Source organism: Hipposideros armiger, unplaced genomic scaffold (genome assembly GCF_001890085.2).
Source record: "Hipposideros armiger isolate ML-2016 unplaced genomic scaffold, ASM189008v1 scaffold_861, whole genome shotgun sequence".
NCBI lineage: Eukaryota > Metazoa > Chordata > Mammalia > Chiroptera > Hipposideridae > Hipposideros > Hipposideros armiger.
Window position 1 is genome coordinate 563,563 of NW_017732211.1, and position 22,961 is coordinate 586,523.

Consider the following 22,961-nt stretch of genomic DNA (forward strand, 5'->3'; position numbering starts at 1 on the left):
CTATCTTGGAAAATGTTCCATGTGCACTTGAGAAGAATGTATATTCTGTTGCTTTGGGGTGGAATGCTCTAAAAATATCAATTAAATCCAGCTGGTCTAAAGTGTCTTTTGAGGCCACTGTTTCCATGTTGATTTTCTGTCTGGAGGATCTGTCCATTGGTGACAACGGGGTGTTGAAGTCCCCTACTACGACAGTGATACTGTTGATCTCTGTCTTTATGTCTGTCAAAATCTGTTTTATATATTTAGGAGCTCCTGTGTTGGGTGCATAGATGCTTACTAGGGTTATGTCCTCTTGTTGAATCGATCCCTTTATTATTATGTAGTGCCCTTCTTTGTCTTTTATTGTAGTCTTCATTTTAAAGTCTATTTTGTCTGAAATAAGTACTGCTACTCCAGCTTTTTTCTCATTTCCATTTGTGTGAAATATCTTATTCCATCCCTTTACTTTCAGTCTGTGTGTGTTGTGTGAGTCTCTTGTAAACAGCATATGCATGGGTCCTGTTTTCTACAATTTTTAAGACATAATGCTAAGTTGCTTTTCATGCAAGTTATACCAATATTACTATTGCCAGCAGTGTATGACAGTACCTTGTAATGCAAAGTATTATCTTATGAAGTTTTCTTAATTGGATAGAAAAAAATTATGTGTGTGTTGCATTAATTTGCTAGCGTTCCTTCAAGTATTTATTAGTTATTTGTAGTTCCTCAATTATGAGGCAGGACTGACTTCATCTTTAGGATAGTGGGCAGATCTTGAAAGCTTCCCTAGAGAAATGATGTATAAGCTGAGACCTAAAGGGTAGGCAGAAGTCGGCCTGGTACGAAACATCTATTAATTACAAGGGGAGAATAGCAAATTACAGTGGAGAAATACAGCAGACACCACGTTAATGAAGGTCATCCAAGTTAACATGAACCGTAATGGGACAATCTGTATCATGTACCTCCTGATGATATACTGAGGGCACAGCATCATCTCTATGGTATTCTTGCCAAAAATGCATACATTGAATCAAATCATGAGGAAATATCACACAAAATTAAATTGAGGGACTGTACTCTTTAAAAAGGCCAAGATCATAAAAGACAAGTAAAGTCTGAAGATTAAAGGAGCCTAAGAGACATTAAAACTAAATATAGCATGTTGTCCTGGGTTGAATCCTGGATCACAAGGGTTTTTTTGCCACCATAAATGACATTATTGGGACAAGTAAAGACATTTGAACGGGGTTTATGGATTGCGTGGTAGTGTGATGCCAGTGTTCATTGCCTGATTTTGATGATTGTACCATGGTTACAGGGGAGTCTTTGAGGAAACTCACACTGAAGTATTTAGGAGAAATGGGGCATCACATCTGCAGTTTACCCTCCACTAGTTCAGAAGAAATAACGCGTGTGTATGTATGCATGTAAATAGGAAGATAAAGCAAAGGTAATAAACGGGGAGCTTGGATGAAGGGTATATGGAAATTCTTTGCACAAAGCCTGCAACTTTTCTCTAAGTCTAAAATGATTTGAAAATAAAAAGTAAAGTTTTAGTGGTTGTAATTTTTTAAGCCAAATTATTCAAGAGTACTGAGCATATCCAGAATTAGTGAGGGTTTGAGTAAAATAGAACATCTGGCATATAATGGCATATATCCATCATATATGGATGGGGATAATGTACACAGGTGGAAATTATTTTGGAGGGCAATTTTAAAGTGTATATCCCTTAACCCAATGGTTGTACTTTTAGGAATCTATCCTACAAAAATATTTGTGCAAGTTCATCGAGATACATGTACAAGGATTCTCACTAAAGCATTATTTGGAATAGTAAAAAATTGAGGCAATTCTATCAATCAACGAATTATTAAATGCTGTCAGCAACTGAAAAGAATGGACTAGACATGGGACGTGGAGCATAGTGTGGGGTGGAGTCAAGGGAATTGTAATAAATATGTATGATATCGGAGGGGGCGAGTGGGGCGGCGGATTGGGGGAGGGGGATTGTCACTTCAAGGGGTAAAAAGTATAACTATTGCACTGTGTTGTACAGCTGAAACTAATTTTTAAAAATGTGTATTTCACAATAAAAAAAACAGAAAAAAAAGAAAGGAAAACTGTATTACAATTGTAATAGTCATTATGTACCAATGGCAAAGGATGAGTACGGGTCACGTTTGACTTCTGCAATTATAGGAGGTGTTCAAGGTGGTTACTATCAGTGTCCAGAAACTTCTGATTACAGTGAACTACTGCTCGAGCAATGTTGACCAAAGTGTTCCCTTGTACACATTTTTTGGGTATCCCAGGTATATACAGAGGGTACCAAAAATGTATAGCATTTTAAGAAAGGAAAAACCTGTATTAAAATTATGCTGATAGTAACCACTTTGAGCACCTCTTATAGTTGCAGGCGTCAGGAGTGACTTGTGTTCATCTTTTGTTATTGGTATATATACATCACTGGTGGAAATGTAAAATGGTGCAGCAGCCCTAGAAAATAGCTTGTGTTCCTCGAAAAGTTAAACATAGAATTATCATATGATCCACTTCCAAGTATATGCTCAAAAGAATTAAAAGCAGGGACTCAAACAGATACTTGTACACTGATGTTCATAGAGGCATTATTCACAATAGGCAAAAGGTGGATGCAATCCAAATGACCCAGCAACCCAAGCTGATGAGTAAACAAAATGTATAATACCCATACAGTGAAATATTATTCAGCCATACAATGGAATGAAGTACTGATACATGCTACAACATGAATGAACCTTGAAAACATTCTGAGCAAAAGAAGCTAGTTACAAAGGACTACATGTTATATGATTCCATTTATATGAAATATCCAGAATAGGCAAACCTATAAAGACAGAAAGTAGACTAGTGGTTGCCGAGGTCTGAGGATCTGAAGGGTTGAGAGAATAATTGCTAAGAGGTAGAGGATTTCTTTTTAGGGGTGATGAAAATGTTCTAAAATAGATGTGATAGTTGTACTACTCTGTGAATGTAATAAAAGCCATTAAATTGTAAAAAAAAAAGAGAAAAGAATGGACTAGATTATCAATATAAAATGACATGGAAGGACGTCTGATTATGCTGTTCAGTGAAATATGTGATTGCTGAGTTTAGAAAATCAGGTCACACAGAAGTATAGTAGGATTTATTTTTTAAAATTGAACTCAATATCTGTACCACTTTGATAATTAAAAATACATTAAAAGAAAAAAATTTACCCAGAGGATAAATATTTGGCAGGTGTCAAGTTCCATATATATTTACTAATTCAACCACATTAATTATATAGATTAAATTTTCTGTTCTTATTTTTGGTTTACTTCATCTGTCATAGCCTGGCAATGGTTTTTGTTAAATTAACCCCTTACAACTGCTTCTATTTTGACTTGCATTTCTAACATATTTTACTGTGTTAACAGAAACTGCATTCCAGCCAGACTTTCTCATTTTAGGCTGTGCCTTTTAAAACTCTATCTTGACCTTCTTTGTCCTCTTTGTTCCATGTAATACTTTTTGCTTTGGATTCTACTCCATTTCATATTCACATAGTTGGCCAGATTTTGCCCATCCTTCTATTTTTAATCTTTCTGTACCAATTCATTATATTAGAGCTCTTACAGGCAGTATAGATTGGATTTCATTTTTTTCTTTTTTTCAAATCAATCTGTGTCTTTGCCTTTTGATAGGGGAAACAAATTAAGTCCTGTATATTTATTGTTATAATGGATATGTTGGATCCTAGTCTTGCTATCCTACTTTATGCCTTCTTGCTGTTTCCAAAGATAAGAGCTGGAGTTAAGGCAGGGGCAGTGGGAAAGAAAAGATGGTGCCAAGTGGAAAGGTATTAATGATAATGATAATGACATGCAGGTGCAGGAGAGTGTGGGTTGTGGAGGATTGAGAAATGGTTTCCGGATATCAACTGGTTTCTAAAAGGAGCAAAAGCCTCCTTTTGTTTGCTTTTTTAATGGTAGAGATGATAAGTTTAGTTTAAGAAATATTCTCTGAGGTCCTTGTGAGCTGTGTAAGTAGAGGTGTGCTACAAATCTGAAGTGAACTAGAATGAAGTCTTCACCTACATGTTCACAGTTCTATGGGAGAATCAGAATTTCCCCTGTGGTTTAAAAGAACGAGTCATTTGATGATGGTTCACAGTCACGTTACACCTTTATCTACAGGAAAGGTGTATCAGGCTTCCTTACCCCATCCCTCAGACAAACAAAGCACGGAAAATTACCTTTGCCATTCCAACTGAACTGGCATTCAATTCTGATATCCCTTGGTTGGTCTTGTCTCCACGTTCCCAGATACCAAAGTCCTGGCAGAAAATAACCCACACACCATTAGCAAGTCATCACCACCAAATACTAACCCCATGCACAACCCTTGAGAAAAAGGCACACATAGTAGCTAGTTTGCCCTTCTTTTGTTTACTCACAATGCTTACTAAGGAGATGCCAATGAGCTAGATTGCCACCAGATATTTTCCCAGTAGCTTTAAATTCTAGTGGGGCCTCCAAGAAGTTGGAGGTCTCCCAGACACTTGGTCAGTCCATCTAGAGAGGTACTTCTCAAAAATTTTCATTAAAGCAGATACGCAGGTGGACTAAGAAATGGAGTCTAAACCACACCCCAGTGTTTTACCTTAAACATCCATTCTAATTGTACTGTATAGCGGCATTGGCAATGTACCATGCAGTAACCTATGCAATTTACACTATTATCTTCCTTGATCATTACATTTTATAAAGGACAAAACTGAGATGCAATGAGAGGTTACGTGACTTACCCAAGGACGCACAGCTCTTAAGTGACAGAACTAGCATTAGAGTCTAAGTACTGTCATTCCAAAGCCTACATTCTTAACTATACCTCTATATGGCTTCTTGATAATATAAAGGTAACATTTAAAATTACTTTTAATAAACCTTTTCTTTTGAAATAACTTAGACTTCCAGAGAAGGTGCAAAAATAGTACAGTGAGTTCCCATATACCTTTCACTCAGCTTCCCGTAATTTTAACACTTGCCAAAGCTAAGAAATTAATATCAGTATGATAGTAGTAACCAAATTATGGACTTGATTAGGATTTCACCAGTTTTTCCACTAATAACCTTTTTATTAATGTATTCCAGGACCCAACCCAAAATACCATGCTGCATTTTTCATTCCTCCTTAGTCTCTTCCAATCAGTTACAGTTCCTCCACTCTTGCCTTCATGGTTGTTCCATTCTCCTATTACTATTTTAATAAATATCTTGTCTCTCCTCCAATATCCACCCACTAATTTGGCATCCAGTAGTGATTCTTGCCTGCAACATTAGTGGTCTCAGTGGTGATTTTCTAGTTCCTTCATTACCTCTACAGTCATTAATTTTACTTCTCTAAGGAAGAGCTGTCCTTTCTCACCCATTTATTAATGGTTTATTTATATCAGTATGAACTTACAGATATTTACATTACTCTCTGCATTGTAATAAAATGTTCTTCTTTATTTTGTTGCTCAAATTGCTCCAGCTTTGGCCTTAGGGAGTTCTTCCAGGTGCTTTGAAGACTTCTTCACTTTTTGTCTAACGTTAGACATCCTTCTGGTGATTATGAACTGACAGGTTCCAGATTTACCCTCCCACCTAAAACAACTAGCCAAATTAAACAAGTAAAATAACTGGCCTATTTATGACACATCCATTTTCAAAACAATGGATGTCACGCAATGAATAACAGGGATCCCTGAGAGAGAAGATGTTAAATGTCTTATGATTTAATATAAACCTACCTCTACAGTCGTTATAAGAAAAAGTATTGGGCCGGCCGAGTGGCGCGATGGTTAAGAACTGGCTTGGGACGCCAGAGGGCCCCGGTTATGAGGGCCAGTGACACTGCCCTCTACAGCTAAGATGCTGAACAACAGCTCAACCTGGAGCTGGGCTGCTGTGAGTCACCAGCGACGGCGTAGGCTGCAGCCCCTGTGGCAGTGGATTGCCATGGGCTACCGTGTGTAGCCAGCAGCTAGTGTGAGCGGCCCGGCAACTGTGAGCAGCCGTCCAGAGGCCGGCGACTGATCTGCCTCGCCCAGGAAGAGCACAATGATGGTGCCAACTTGGGCCAGTGAAGCAGCGTCCTCCACAACTAGACTGAAGAACAAAAGGACAGCAACTTGTCTGTTCCCCTTCACCCAATTCCCCAGCGCTGTTCCCATCCCCCAATTCAACAAAAAATCTTTTAAAAAAAAGTATTTTTGTATCGTAAACACTGAATCAATGTCTACAAACAATATTAAGCACATGGCTATATTTTATTTCTAAGTATCTAACTGAGCCGTAATACTCCCTAGCCATCTTGCTCCCATTTAAGACCATAAGCCATGAAAATAAGACCACAATTGCCAAATACATACCAACAGATATTCTACAGTTTGAAAGGAATGAAAGCATAGCGCCTTGATCCTCTTACCTCTGTAACTCCCCTAGGGAGAAGGAAACAGAGGATGACAGAGCTCAGCAAAGAAAGAGGCTGAGGGCAATTTCTGCCAGAAGCCTTCACTATGGTTGCTTCACTCTGAGGGGCAGCATTAAAGAGAAGGACGGGTTGCCCAGTATTTTAAAGTCACCATATATTTAAAATACATTACCAAATGAGTACTCACAGCAGTTTTATATGCAGCTTCAATGTAAAACACAAGGTTCTGTATGAAATTGACTTCGTCTAGGCTGTGGATGATATGAAGGCCTGAGGAAAAAAGAGAATAAAGATACAGTCCCACTCAACGATCACCACAGGCTTTACCAGCAGCCATAGTGACTGACCCGCTACCCCCAAGCATTCCTACTCCTGCACAGGACTAATGGGAAGCACTCTGATTCTTCAACCATAAAAACAAGGCCACAGAGCCGGCCTTGTGGCGCGTTGGTTAAGAGTTGGCTTGGGAGCACGAGCTCTGAGCAGCAGAGCCCCGGTTCGGATCCAACATGAGGGCCAGTGACGCTGCACCCTCTACAGCTAAGATGGTGAACAACAGCTCGACCTGGGGCTGGGCTGCTGTGAGTCGCCGGCCACGGCATAGGCTGCAGTGGGGCTGCAGTGGGCTGCCATGGGCTACCATGAGTGGCTGGCAGCCAGCGTGAGTGGCCAGTAGCTGACATGAGTTGCCGTGAGCGGCCGTCCAATGGATGGCGACTGATTGCCTCACCCGGGAAAAGCACAATGATAATACCAAACATGGGCCAGTGAAACGACATCCTCCACAACTAGACTGAAGAACTAAAGGACAGCAACTTGTCTGTTCCCCTTCCCCGATTCCCCAGCGCTGTTCCCCTCCCCCAATTCCCCAATAAAATCTAAAAAAAAATAAATAAAGACCACAAACCAGTCTTACGCTAGTCTTCAGCTAAGGGACATACCAGCATATTTTAACATGGAAGAATCTCAATCTTTATTTGAAAGAAAGTCTCAGACTCCTAATTCTATAGGTAACAATTTATAATGTGCTTAAATCTACAAACACAGGCACCTGAAAACAGAAAAATATTTCAAAAAAGAGTTGGAGGGAATTGAAATACTAAGCAAGAAGTAGACAAAGATTATGATTTTAAGGAGAACTTAAAACCATATTTTTGGAGTACAAATGATAATCATTCTAAATGTAAGCTATACAAAGATAGTTACGGCATACAAAAGAGTGTTTTGCATGAATTATGCATTTAATTTTTACAACATTCCTAAGAGGTGGGTACCTCTGTTTTCTCCATGAGGCTTAGAGAGGTTATTTGCCTAAGGTCATGGAACTAATAAATAGTGGAACCTGGGCTCAACTGACTACCAACTTCTGTTTCACTTCAGAGACTGAGTTCCTGAGCAAGATGCCATACTGTTTCCCAGTGTGCACAGTATGATCCATTTTTGTTTAAAAACTAACTCCTCACTCCTCCACCCTTCCCCCACCCCTCGATTGAGAGAAATACCAACAGGTATACAATGAAAGTCTCCCACCTAGAATCACACCATTCCCATGCTGCCAAAGCTCTTTTCTGGAGGAAACAAGCCTCACTAGTTTCCTCTATTTTTTCAGAGATATATTATGCATATATAAAAATTGCACAAAGATTAGTACCATACTATGCTGCACATTGCTTTCTTCATACATAACTTGGAGACAATTTTAAATATATGTGCCTCATTTTTTTAATGGCTACACAGCTTTCCATAGAATGGGTGCTCAGATAACCAGCTCACTAATGAAAGAAGACATTTAGGTAATATCTGATCTTTTATCACCAATATCAATGCTGCAATGAATATCTGTGTGTGTGTGTGTGTGTGTATCTTTGTGTATATGCACCAGTATATCAAGGTAAATTCTTAGAAGTACACCTGCTGAGTCATAGGTTTATGCATATTATGTTTTTTCCTATGACCTGTGCGGTCGTGTCCACCAATTTCTATTGAATTGCTGATCTTTCTATTATTGATACATTCATGAATCTTAAGAAGTTAGCCTTTTGGCCATTGTATGTGTTGCAAGTATTTTTCCTAACTTGTTTGAACCTTGACTTTGATTACAGTCTATTTTTCTTCTCAGAAAGTTTTATTAAAAAGTTTTATCCCATGGATGTTTCTGGTACTTTTATTTTCTTTTTTTGCACTTAAAACTTTGATCTATTAGCAGATACTTTAAACCATAGAACTGTACCTTTAGAACTAGAAAGGACTATATGATCTGTAGCATCAGATTGTAAGCTTGTCCTGATTCATGGCTGTCAGAATAGCAATAATTAACCTCTTGTGTAGAGAGGAACAAAGAGAAGATAGATAGAAATATTGGACATTAGCTTCATCTTGTCAGTTTTGTATGCCAAAGTGCTTGAACAGAGACTGAGAAAAGGCAGAAGGTGTGAAAGTGGTTCTGTCTATCTCCTAAATTTGTACTACAGCTAACTAAATCACTATACCATATATTGGGTTGTCGGAAAAGTCACGATGCATGTTTGCGACAGATGGCACTAGTTCATTTTTGGAAGTACGAGAGTCGTTTGCATCTATGTTATTGCTATGTCATTTGACAGCTAACAGTTCTAGCTTCATTCTAAAAAAAATTGAGGGCTTGCTGAGTGGCACGTTGGTTAAGAGTTGGCTTGGTTCGGATCCCACATATGAGGGCCAGTGACACTGTCCTCTACAGCTAAGATGCTGAACAACAGCTCAACCTGGAGCTGGGCTGTCACAAGTCACCAGCGACGGCGGCGTAGGCTGCAGTGGGGCTGGCTGGCAGCTGGCATGCACTTTCATGAGCTGCTGTGAGCTGCTGTGAGCGGCCGTCCAATGGCCAGTGAGCAACTGCCTCAACCAGGAAGAGCGCAATGATAATACCAACATGGGCCAGTGAAGCGATGTCCTCCACAACTAGACTGAAGAACAGGACAGCAACTTGTCTGTTCCCCTCCCCCAATTCCCCAATAAAATCTTTTTAAAAATCGAGTGATTTGGTTGAGTTTTGGAGATTTTACAAGTTGAAGGTGGAAGACCAAACTGCATTTTCGCCATATTTTACTGTTTTAAAAATCATGCTATTGAGATATAATTCGCATGCCATACATTTCATCCATTTCAAGTATATAATTCAATCGTTTTTAGGATATGCAGTATTCTCCAACCATTGCCACAATCAATTTTAGAACATTTCATCACTCCCCAAAAGATACCCTGTACCCATTAGTAGTCCTTCTCCATTTCCCTTCAACACTTGCTCCCCGTCCCATCCCCCCCGCCCGCCACCCCAATGAGCAATCACTAATCTACTTTATGTCTCTATAGATTTGCCATAGTGGACATTCATGTAAATGCAATCACACAATATGTGGCCTTTTTTGTATGGGTTCTTTTACTTAGCATGTTTTCAAGATTCATCCATGCTGTAGCAGGTATCAGTACTTCATTCCTTTTTACTGCTAAAAATATTCCATGTGTGGATGAATCACATTTTATTTATGCAATGATCAGTTGATGGACATTTAGGTTGTTTCCATTTTTTTACTATTATTAGTAATGTTATAAGCACTCATCTATGTACACAAGCTTTTCAGTGAAGATGTTTTAATTTCTCTTGGGTATATGCCTAGGCGTGAAATTGCTCTACCATACGGCAACTCTGTTTAACCTTTTAAGAACTACCAGACTGTTTCCAAAAGGGCTGCACCATTTGACAGTCCCACCAGCAGTGGATGAGGGTTCCAATTTCTCCATACCCTTGTCAGTATCTGTCAAGTATCTGTTATTATCTGTCTTTCTGATTATAGCCATGCTAGTGAGTATGACATGGTATCTCATTATGGTTTGAATCTGCATCTCCCTAGTGACTAATGATGTTCAGCATCTTTTCATGTATTATACTTACTGGCCATTTGAATATCTTCTTTGGAGAAATATCAATTCAGATTCTTTGTCCATTTTAAATTATCTTTTTATTATTGAGCTGTGAGAGTTCTTTATATATTATAAAAACAAGTCCCTTATCAGATAAATGATTTGCAAATATTTTCTATATTATGGGATGCATTTTTACTTTTCTGAAGGAGTCCTTTGAAGCACAAAAGTTCTTAATTTGATCAATTCCAATTTGTTAATTTTTCTTTAGTTGAAGCCTAAACCCCCAATGTGACTGTAATTGGATAGGAGGCCTTTAGAGAGGCAAATAAGTTTAAATGAGGTCATAAGGGTAGGGTCCTAACACAGTAGGGACTGGTATCCTTACAAAAAGAGACATCAGGGGCACACACACAGAGAAAAGGCCATGTAAAATTATAGCAGAGAATGTGGCTGTCTGCAAGGCAAGAGGGCTCACCAGAAACCAGCTCTGCTGACATCTGGATCTTGGACTTCAGCTTCCAGGACTGTGAGAAAATAAATTTCTGTTGTTTAAGTCACCTATTCTGTAGTATCCTGTTATGGCAGCCCTAGCAGGTTCATAGTGTTTTAGAGTTTTCTCCTTACATTTAGGTCCATGATTCATTTTTGAGTTAATTTTTGTCTGTGGTGTGTGGAAGAAGTCCAATTTCATTCTTTTGCCAGTCTTCCCAGCACCATTTGTTGAGAAGGCCATTATTTCTCCATTGAATGTGGGGTATTGAAGTCTCCAACTATTGTTTTTGTTTTTTGGTTTGTTTTTAGCTGAGCCATCCTGCCACCTGTTGGCAGCTCAGCGGTAGCTCAGCTCGGGCTGGGAATCAAACCGGCGACCCTGTTGCTCAGAGCTTGCACTCTTTGAGCGAGCTCTTAACCAACTGAGTCACTCAGCCAGCCCTTTCCAACTATTGTTAAATTATCTATTTCTGCCTTCAATTCTGCCAGATTTTCCTTCATATATTTTGGGGGCTCTGTTGTTAAATGCTTATGATTATAATTGTTATACCTTCCCAATGGATTGATCCTTTTACCATTCTAAAATATCCTTCTTCAACTCTTATAAGCCTCTTCAGTATATTTCAGCTCAAAATGAAAAACCACAGGGATATTTAGTCACTTTTTGCTCTGTAGAAAAACACTCCGGAATTTGTATTAAAAGAATATTAGAAAGGGAGTTATAGCTGCTGTTCTATTTAAGTAAATAAAACCTAAAAACATGTTTATTCAGGGAGAAACTACCCCTCCAAAAGAAGGGAGTGTGTGGGCAGCCATATTACAACTGTAAGAAAAGGTTATTCAGGCCCTGAGCCATGTTCTACAGCAGGGGTCGACAAACTTTTAAGACGGAAGAGCCGCCAGGGGTCAGCAAACTGCAGCTCGCGAGCATGTGGCTCTGAAGTAAAATTGAAAATGAAAATAAAACTATCATAGTTTCATTTATAAATTTTTTAAAGAATATTATTCACATAATGGTGATTATGTAAAAATATATTTATGGCTCTCGAATAATTTTTAGATTGTTATGAGGGACAGGATTGACTCTTCCAGGGGTCGGCAAACTTTTGAGATGGAATGTACCCAGAGCCGCATGTGGCTCGCGAGCCGCAGTTTGCCGACCCCTGATCTAGAGGGAAAAAAAGGGAGACTTTATATACCAAAAACATATTTAAGCAAGAAATGGTAAAGAAGAGTATTCTGGGCTTATTCTCACCCTGAATGCCTTTAGTACCAAGGAGCTCTGTAACCAGACAGGAAGATAAAGAAACTGAAATGTCAAAAATGTACAATTGTGAGAAGTGCTTTTACTTACCTCAGGAAGATCTGGCAATGGTCCTGTTTAATTTACAAACTGAATGTAATCAGATTCATTGTCTTCCCCAATTTAGGAGAAATAAAAGGGTATTATGTTGGTTCTTACACTTTCCTTTTTCAGGTAAAGCATCTAAAGGTAATAACAAAACCATCCGAAAAGGGTGTATTATTCAATAATATAAAACAAACATTTGAATTCTGATTCCTAAGTTAATTCCTTTAATATAATTTAGATGCCTATAGACAGATGGCTTGTTTATAATATATCGATAAAGAGTAGTATAAAGTAGGTGATTCAATTTATGTTCATCGTAACTATAGGCTTGCCAGTACATAGTATGAGAACAAGCAATAAACCCGAGTCCTTCTTTCCCATCTCACAGTATCTGAGAATTAATAAAAGACAAAAACACCCATCTAGAGAAAAGCTATCCCAGATTTCCTGGCTCTCAACTTAAAAAAATTAATTAGTACGCCTGACTTGTTTCTCAATATAAAAGAATGCCAACTAGATCTCAAAAACTTGTTTCTCTGTATAAAATTTACAAACTATTCTGTTTCCTTTGGGCAATGTAAAAAGCTATGTTGTTTTCCGGCCTTTGGCTCCTCCAAAGGCCAGATGCTATAGCAGGTGCCCCAGGCCGCCATGACTCCCAGTACCTCTCTGCTGGTGCTCACCTGAGGCAGTCATTTGTGCTAAGAAGAGCAGGTACACAGAGGTAGCATCCAGCTGCAGGTGTCCCCACTGGTCATCGCCCACTACAGTGGCACAGGTTTTGGTGTTGTACTTGGCATGCAGACTGTCCTTGGTGCTCTGACTATACTTGAAGGATTCTACTTTATCCACCTGAAGAAAACAAAAACAGTAAAAGACGGCCATGCAGAAAAATCCACCTGCATGCCATACTTCTGTAGTATTCTAACTCATATCACGGCATTTGGTCTTCAGGAAATCGTGGATATTTAAAATGCATTGTTAAGTCTTTTCCCTATACTAATGCAACTAGAAAAGCTGCCGTTGCTGTTTTATAATTTAAGCAATTTACTGAGAGAATAATACCAGTCAAAACCAGCTATTTCCTATTCATTTCCTCTCTTTTACTCTTCAGATAGTTGTGTTTTTGTTTTTGTTTGTTTGTTTGTTTGTTTTGCCACATACTGTAGATACAAACTGAGATGCAGAGTAGCTAAGTGAGAATAGCTTAGTAACAGATAATTGAGTTGTGAAAAAGACACATCTGTTCCTGAAACAGAGGTAGGAAATTTAAGGGAAATGCGAACAAGAGAATGTATGTTGAGGGCGTAATGAAAAGAGCTGGGGAGAGATACACAGAGTGACAGAGAAAAGATATGAAGTCAGAAAGGAAACATGGTGCAAGGGACAAGTGAAAGACTCAGTTCCCGACACTTGGACTCGATATATGACAGTAGCCATGATACCTTTAAACATGGCTCATGAAAGTAGTGACTTTAAATCCATTTGGTAAGGTACAAAATGCAAATATCTAGAATACATACCAAAAAAAAAGTAGCAAAGGGGAAAAAATGATGGCCATGAGATAGCCCCATAGAGACAGCAGTGGTAAAGGAGTTCAGAAGTCTAAAATTGATTTTTTACTTTAGATTTGTTGTATGTTTGTGAATGGTCACTTTATTAATCTGGGCCTCAGTTTCTCCTTCTAATAAAATGTAATATTGGTTTCAAGAAACTCTGTTCAGATTCAAGGTGTGTAACTTTTGTAAAGATCGTCTAGGATAAAGGGAAAACACTCTTTGTACTAAAACTGTTTTGAATGGAAAATATTATAAACAAACCTAAAAGATAAATCATAGGCTGTTAAAAATTATTTGCAGTATATATGACAAAGGATTAATATCCATAATGTACAGGAACTATTCAAATAGGCAAGAAAGACACAGCTCCAAAGAAAAGTAGTCAAAGGACCTAAAAGACAATTAACAGAAGAGGAAATGCAAAATTTTAATTTACACATAAAAGAATGCTCAACTTCACTCAAGATCAGGAATATGCAAATTAATGCAATGAGATGTAAGGCCATGGCCGCTTATCTCCAATCACAAAATCTGAAACACTTCCAAACGTTTTTTTTTTTCCCCTAAGTTTTGCACCAAAATTCGTTTGATGGTAACACTTGATTCAGATTGACATGGGGCTATTTGTAGTTTTATTTATTTTATTAGTGTGGAAATGCATTTGGAAGTGTTTTTGGTAATAGAGTGCTGTTGTGGACCTGCTGAGGGCATAACATAGTACATGGTATATGCATTGTACTACCTCCGAAAGTCTGAAAAACTCTGAATTGTGAAATAGAGCTGGTCCCAAGGGGTTCAGATGAGAGTTTATAGACCTGTATCATCTTTTACTCAATATGCATAATTGCATGTACAGTAATGAGGAAGTATATTTAAAAATCATTTGTAGAGGGATTAAAAAAAGACTGGAAGGAAGCATTCCAGTGGTAACTGGGTGGCAAAATTATGTTTGACATTTCCCCCCTTGGTTCTACAAATTTTCTAAAATGAGTGAGTTTTATTTGTGAAGCTATGAACATTCCCTAAGGGGTAGAGATACAATTCCAATGCGCTTTTATTAGAGAGGGCGCTGTTAGCAACACCATACCTGTCTGATCATGCAGTGCAGCAGTCCTCTCATCAGCTTGACTACACTCTGCAGAAATAAATGGAAACAAGACCGTTATAAACATCCCCAGATGCAGAACACTTACTCAGCAACTGCACTTGGTACATGACCTTTTCAGAACAAGTAACCCTATCCTGGGTTCCTATTTACATGGCATTTACACAGAAGAGCAGATTGCAGCTAAAAGTGGAATCAAAAGCTGCACTTGGTGACTCCTTCAAGTAAAAAAAAATCCATCTTCTAATAGGTTTATATAAAACTAAGTGAGCCATCCTATTAGAGGATATTCTACCTCAAGAAAATGGGCAGGTCAGTTAAAAAATCATAAAGCTATGAGGATATTCTAAAATACATCTTATGGCCTACAAAAGCCAACATCATCACTTTTATTTTTTCTAAACTAGCCAAGACTTATCTTCAAGAGTCCATAGCAATATTAATCGGGAAATTTTCCCTAAAAAATTCATGATCTTCAATTCAGAAGAACTATAAAGTGGAATTGTTAGTACAACTCAACCTCTTTTTCATGAAAAAAAAAACCCAGAAACTTCTAAGTCTTAAGTCATCACTATTTCTCTTAGAAGGGCTTGGCAATTTCTAAAGTAGTTTTCTAATTACAGCACTCCAAAATTCTGATTGCCAAGCATATACTATCCTAGTTGGTATAATAAAGTAATAATAATTAAATTTCATTATAATACAGTATAGTAATACTATATTATACTAGTTATACATGACAGTAGAAGGGCCCTTCAACGGCTTCTCCATTTCTCTGAGCTTTCTGTTTCACAGCTGAGAAGAAATACAACCAGGTTACTCCAGGGAATGCTGGCTCAGAGGTGGCTTCAGGACACATCTGAAAATCAATCTACAATACTTGGGAGCCGCATCGTTCTGTTGTTCCTTCAACACACTCAAGTGGGGACCACAAGCAATATGTACGATCAGGATAAGTGCCTATTAAATTGTGCTCCAATTATTTATGAAGGATTTTATTGAGGGAAAAATAAAGTGTTCCATTGGGAGAGTAACCTTTTTAAAGTAATTTCTGTCTGTAAATGGTCTCCTCCCCTGACAGATGTGGGGGGGGTGAGAGAGAGCACACAAGAGAATGATCTTGTCACCTTTTAAAGCATGAAGCATTTATTATAACGTAATGAAGCTGACTACAGCCCCTACATCCATTATTCAGCCCTAATGAAAGACACCGTCCTTTTAATATACTGTTACATAAAACATATGACACAGCCTCCTCACTCTGTAGGGAGATTTTATTCAATTCTGAATTGGCTTCTACATGTCACCACATACTCACAGGTTTCTATCACATCCTTTCAACTCTCTTTACCATCCAGCCCTGTTACTCCCACTTACATTTCCTTTCATTTAAACAGAAAACCTGGGGAATCATGGACCCAGTGGAGGATTGCTGATTGCCATCCATTTTTGTCCTCCTGGATTAGCCGTAGTCCCAACTTCCAAGTCAGGATAAAATTAATAGGAAGCATGGGGAGGTAGCAATAAAGGGAGGTATCTGTACTTTGTTATTGCCCAAACTGGCCATATTCTGATTCACATGCACTAGGTGCCATTAATTATACATTTATTCACATACCAGGGCTTCTAACCATACCAAATGCCATGCTCCTCTCACCTACTCCTTTTGAGAATATAGATGTATGCATTTAAGAATGATTATATAAGTACCTATAACTATACACAACCAAATCTACGTAACTACTACTATCTTCCTCTTTTTCCAGGTATATTCACAATCAAATATTTATTGAGCATCTAAAATATGCAAAGCACTCTACCAGGCTTTGTGGAACATAAAGACAAGGGAGACAGGACAAATATGTTCTAAAAAACTAAACTACAAACATAATGTACCTAATAATTCTTAGCTACCCTTTAAAACCCAACTCCTCTGTGAACCTTTACTTGCCTTGTTCAAGGGAAATGAACACTCCCACCACATCTGTGTGTTCCCACAGAACTTTGTACTTATCTCCTATATCTATAGTACCTACAGTATCTGTCCTAATGTTTTATAACTATTTGTTTATATAGCTCTCTCCCTCATCAGACAACGAACTCCTTAAAGGGACACACAGACACAGACACTCACACACACACACACACATTCCATGTCTGCAAGTAATTCTCAATTTTTTCTTGTTTCTTAACAAGAAAAATAATGTACATACACACGTGCTTAAAGAGAAGATACAAATATGACAAAATGTTAACTAGTGAATGTAGATAAAGAATATATGTACATATGTTCATTTTACTATTCCTACAACTTTTCTGTAAATGTAAAATTTTCAAACAAAAATTCAGAGTGAAATATAAACATTTTGTCCCACTTCATTTCTTATATCTATTACAGGGCCTGGCACATGACAATTACACAAAGTCTGCTAAGTAAAAAAGTGAACATGCTGAATGGCTCAGACCACAAGTGATCTAGAAGTCCCAAGAAAGTAGTCCTGAGAAATGTGTGATCGCTAAGTGGCCTATGAGGACAGGAGCCAAGAAAAACTGGGATAGGTTCAGATCGGGAGGGACATGCATCACAAGTGGATGCAGCAGCTCATATAAAGATTTGGAGGTGGGATGTCCATAGTTCCCACGGACGGAAAATTTAAAAAGACTGAATGTGAAGTCGTAAGACCCAGGTTGTATTCACGGCACTGCCAAATTCCAGCTTCAATCCTTTCCCTTGTAAATTGGGGAAAATAATACCTAATTTAGAGGGTGTTGTGAGGATATAAAATACTCGTAATAATGGGCACTTATGTAGTGCAATGAAAAGTATTTACAGGAATGCCAGGTACAGTATTTTTATTAAGGAATTGTTAGAGGAGTAATCTGGCTGGAAATGGGGGTATAATCTTTGGTACCAGCATGACATAATATAGAAAAAGCAGGCTAGGACCAAACCCTAGAGCGCCTTGCCTGTCAATCCAAAACATTTAGATTTTACTCGTTGGTAAGTAAGAGCCACAGAAAGACTATTGAGAGTGGAAATGATATAATTTAAGTGTGGTTTTCACAACACTGTTAAGTGATCAGGGTTTTGACTAGGGCTGAGGCAGAAGGAACAGAAAGGAGAGGATGGATTCAAGAAAAACTGTAATAATCAACAGACTTTCATCTGCATGTATCAAAAGGATAAAAGGGCGAGTCAAAAATCACCCTAAAGGCCGCACTTTTCAAATACTGTTCTATAGAACACTAGTCTAAGAAAACCTGAAAAGGCTGTAAAATTCACCCCCATCTTAGATTCAAAATGCACATGAGCACATCAAAGGCTCTGAGAAATGGAGTAAAGAAACCTGCAGGCCTGGCCTAGTGGCGCGTTGGTTAGGCGTTGGCTTGGGACGCCAGCTCTGAGCAGCAGGGCCCCGGGTTGGATCCCACATGAGGGCCAGTGACGCTGCCCTCTACAGCTAAGATGGTGAACAACAGCTTGACCTGGAGCTGGGCTGCCGTGAGTTTCTGGCAATGGCGTAGGCTGCAGTGGGGCTGCAGTGAGCTACTGTGAGCAGCCAGCAGCCAGCGTGAGCAGCCGTCCAATGGCCAGCGACTCATCTGCCTCGGCCGGGAAGAGCATAATGATAATACCAACATGGGCCAGTGAAGCGACGTCCTCCACAACTAGGCTGAAGAACAAAAGGACAGCAACTTGTCTGTTCCCCTTCCCTGATTCCCCAATGCTGCTCTCCTCCCCCAATTCCCCAATCAAATCTTAAAAAAAAAAAAAGAAACTTGCAGTGTAACATAGGCCCAAACTTAACTGACTTGGTGTTTCATGGAACACACTATGGGAAATGCTCTAAGTCAGCGGTTCTCAACCTTTCACAGGAGTCACCTAAGACCATCAGAAAACACATATTTTCGACCGTCTTAGGACCCGAGACACAGCTCCTCTATCCGTCTCCAGGCCCACATGCAGATACGCCCACATACGAGTACCCGGCGACCCCTGTGAAAGGGTCGTTCGGGTCATGACCCACAGGTTGAGAACCACTGCTCTAAGTGGTGTTGCCCAGGCGACTGGTGGGCTGTGGACCCTCGCAAGAGAAAAAGGGATGTTTGGTGAGTTGCTGTTGTTTGTTTTTATTATAGTGGGGCAGTTGTTTCAGACATATTGAGTTTGAGAAGCCACAGGATATGCAGGTGCAACTGATTAGAAGACAAATGAAAATCAGGGTTTGACATTGAAGTGAGGTCACAGTTAAAGATGAAGCTTTGGCAATGGAATTGTAATAGATAAGCATGATATCGGGGGTGGGAGGGCAATAGATGGGGGGAGGGGGTTTGTTACTTTGTGAGGGTGAAAAGGGTAACTATTGCATTGTTCTGTACACCTGAAACTAACAATAAAAAAATAAAAATAAAAAAAGATGAAGCTTTGGAATGATTGGCTTGGGAAAGTTCACACAGTCATGGGAAAATCTGTTTTAATTTAGACAGTAGGTGAGAATTTAATCCATGGAGTCATTGGACTTAATCTATGGTCATTTATCCATAGATCAGTGGATGCACTTTAGAATAGCCTGGGTAATTTATTTAAAATATTGATGCCTCCGGGTCTCCACTCCTAAATTGTTCTAGGGTGGGGATCAGTCAAGGTGCTTCTTTAAAAGCTTCCCAAGTGATTGCACTGCACAGCCCTCTGGTTAGATTTACTCAAGTAGATTAGGGACAAATACAGCTCACACCCTGTTTTTGCAAATGGAGCCTGAAGGAGCGGAACCTTGCTCATTCATTTATGTACTGTCTCTGGCTGTTTTGCATAATAATGGAAGAGTTGAGTAGTTGGGGAGAGACTACATGTGACCCACAATGCTGAAAATATTTACTATCTAGCCCTTTATAGACATGGTTTTCTCATCCCTGGTCTGAATGAACTCTGAGTCAGGTTTGAGAGCAAAATTAATGAGACCTAATTAAAAAATCTGTTTTAATTCATAATGAAAATTCACAGACATTTTAGAATTCCCAGAGAAATATTTCTTTTTTGATGTTTTCCATTGCCACAATGTGTTTCAGACAGTCCAAAGTGATTGTTGAGGTGGTATGAAAAATATTTTGGAGCTATGGGAAAAATTATTTAATGGAACATTAAAATTTTAGAATGAACAATTCAATGTTTCCCTAATTTTTTCCCCTTCCTCTGTTAAATTCTTTCTACCTGGGCACATTAGGAAAAGTGTCAACTTTGCAGAATGATTGGTCAACAAGGAGACATCAGATTTTCTCTAATATTGAAAAAAATTGGTCAAATTGTACCAAGAATGGAATCTTGGGTATTATTCCACTGATATTAATTTCTAGCAAAACAAAACAAACAAATAAAATGCTGAGATCAAAATAGCAAAACATTAGAGTAGGATATAGGATTTGAGTAGTGGGGTGGAGAACAGTATTACAGGTGAGTTTTTTTTAACACTCCTCTAAATTTTCCAAATTCATACAATGGTTATGTGTTATTTCTGTACGTCACAGAAATACTGCACTGTTCTTCCTGGGCTAGAGCAAAAACTCCAACATTTTTTTCTGGTGGACCTGAGCACCTCCCAATCATGGCTTGAAGGAATAACGAATGCCTGCTAAATGCCTGCTATGACAGAGGACAACACGGTGCAACTTCCCTATTGCCAAGGACTGCATCCCACAACATGATGGGGCCCTTAAAAAACAACCAGATCTCAAAATTCTGATTTATACATGAAGACTGGAGCTCAGCTTGCCCAAGTCTGAGGGACAGCACTTGAGGAAATGGTCAGTATAGAATCTTATCTACTAATGGAAAAGAATTTGCATACGCCTTATAATTGATAGCAGAGTATCTCAACATGAAGGCCACAGTATTGTTTTCTTGGTCATTCAAAAGGATGCAGCAACCTGTGTTTAAATAGGTCTGAAAAGGTTGCTTCTTTACAGAGAGGAAGAGCCCTAAAAGTTAGCTTAAAGGCTAGCTCACTCTGGCCTTATATTGCCCTGGAGGTGCGGGGGGATGGGGAGGGACAAGTTCTAAAACAGTGGCCATAGGTATAAAAATCAAGAAATAAGCAGTCTTCACTTGTGTCTAATTGGGAAGGTCTGCTAATGTGTGTCAGTTACCCTCATTCGAATATCACCTATCATTTTCAAAACTGAAGAAAAATGGTAGATACCTGTCCTCAAACATTCTTCTCAATGAGAATAAATATGCTGGAGACTGCGAAATACACTTACTTAGAAAGAGGACTATACATTTCAGGAAAGATCCTAGGACAGGATTTTCCACTGTAACAGAACAGACTGTTCGCTCTTCCCATGAATCAGCAAGTTTCAAGTTTTTGCTCCAAAAACAAAAATAAGTACAATCCAGGAAAGATTTTTGGAATGTAATTTCAGGAAGGTGAAGAAAGAAGGAGAAAGGCTAAATAAGGCTCTTACCTCCTGGGGGTTGGGCTACATGTTTCCTTCAACCCCACCCCCACCCCCCACCCCCACCTACGCCACACCTCCAAATCTGTCTGCCTTTTTATTTTCAGTACCTGCTCGAGTTCATAGGCCTTTGCCTTATCTTCATCCCGGTCTGCATTCTTCCGATAGGCCAGTCCCAAACCCCACACAGCCAATATGCTGTACACATTGTCCCGGACCCAGGCATCTTTCTGATCGTAGCTGGCTGGAAGCAAGCCAGTCACTGGATTCTGCAAGGCCAAGAAAAAGTGGAGAGGCCAGGTGTTAGGAAAGAAGGCGTCAGGTGGGTTACTTGGGGATTTTGGTCTTTCTTCTACTTCCACGCTCCTGAGTGTTATTATAACCGCCTCTTCTGACAAAGTGCAAGCAAATGGTATCTTAAACAGGGGGAAAGAGCTGGCTGAAGGCTTACAAGTCTGAAATGTGGGCATTATTAAAAGAAAGGCAGTGTTTTAACTTTCCAGTTAGAATGAGCTATCAACGAAAAACCAGCTAAAAAAGTAGGAAAGATATAATTAACAGTACATATGAAGGTACATCAAATCTTCAAAACAGTCTAGTCTTAAAATGGCTAAATGTACTCTGTCTTTTCTTTGGCGGGAGGGGAAGGAGATGACGCCGAAACCTGGGGCTCGTCGTCTATGTACGTCTTTCAACACATCTTTCAACTATGCGTCCTGAACCCAGTTGTGGCTTGTGGGGCAGAGGGGTAAGAGGGCCCGACTCCGGTTCCGCTCCTGCCCCAGCACCTGTTTTCTTCAGGGTCCTTCCCGACTTCGCCGGCTAGGGGGCAGGAGAACCTGTTACACTCACACACGCACACGCTCACCCACGGTCTCCGTCCAGGTCGTCACACTGCACACGCTCAGCGATTTAGGGCAACACTTCACGTACCTGGTGGCACAGGATGGTCTGATGTACCAGCCTAGCGTAGCCGTCCAGCCGGACCCCAGAGTTACTCCGGCTTCTCATGGCGCCGCGTGTCCAATCCCGTCAGAGAAACGGCTCGGGTGCCGCAGACGCGTTCGGCCCTCCCAGGAAGGAGGCTCCCCGCGGCCGCGCCTTCGCAATGGGGAGCCCGAGCGCCAGGCCCCGGCAGAACCGTTCCGCGGCTGAGGCGTGGGGCAAGCTGTCCCGGCCACGGCGGCCTCCAGAGCACCAGCCTACCGTGGTCGGGGGCCCTTGTCAGCGCTTCTCCCACCCTCACGCCCGTGCGGCCTCCGCGTGTGGCTCCCGCAGCCTCCGCTGAAGGCCCGGAGACCGCCGCGGCCCAGAGCGTCCCAGCGGCCCGGTTCTCGACCGCGGCCGCCGCGCCGCCTCCACCTTGCAGGAGCGGCGAGCTGGAGGCGGGGCAGGCGCCGCGGGGTCCCGGCAGCTGCGCGCTGCGCCGCCGGGCCCGCCCCGCCCGCGCCCGAGAAATGTGTCACCGTCGGCAATGTGCTTTCAGAGGTTTATTTTCGAAACATCTCAAGTGAGGATTTCAGTTTTCCACACTTGCTGTGTACACAGGGTGTTGAGGAAACTGTTTCTTTTCGCGTCTTCTGCGAGAGTCGTTTCCGGAACCCTTGGTGACTTCTAAGCTAAAAGGAAAGAC

General features: G+C 40.2%; 1 protein-coding gene across 3 annotated transcripts in view; it reads right to left on the reverse strand.

Annotated features, from left to right (window-relative positions):
* PHKA1 (phosphorylase kinase regulatory subunit alpha 1) overlaps positions 1-22,712 on the reverse strand; it is a 76,417-nt gene extending 53,705 nt beyond the window's left edge. For 2 of the 3 annotated variants that reach the window (XM_019629590.1, XM_019629588.1), the window contains exons 1-6: positions 22,262-22,712; positions 21,439-21,597; positions 14,861-14,908; positions 12,898-13,066; positions 6,656-6,738; positions 4,247-4,327 (exon numbers count right to left, since the gene is read on the reverse strand). In XM_019629590.1, coding sequence (XP_019485135.1) covers positions 4,247-4,327; positions 6,656-6,738; positions 12,898-13,066; positions 14,861-14,908; positions 21,439-21,597; positions 22,262-22,339 — 618 coding nt within the window. In that variant the 5' untranslated portion in view covers positions 22,340-22,712. The remainder of the gene's footprint in view (positions 1-4,246; positions 4,328-6,655; positions 6,739-12,897; positions 13,067-14,860; positions 14,909-21,438; positions 21,598-22,261) is intronic. The other variant, XM_019629589.1, reaches the window with a different exon arrangement.
* Between the last annotated feature and the right edge of the window lie 249 nt (positions 22,713-22,961).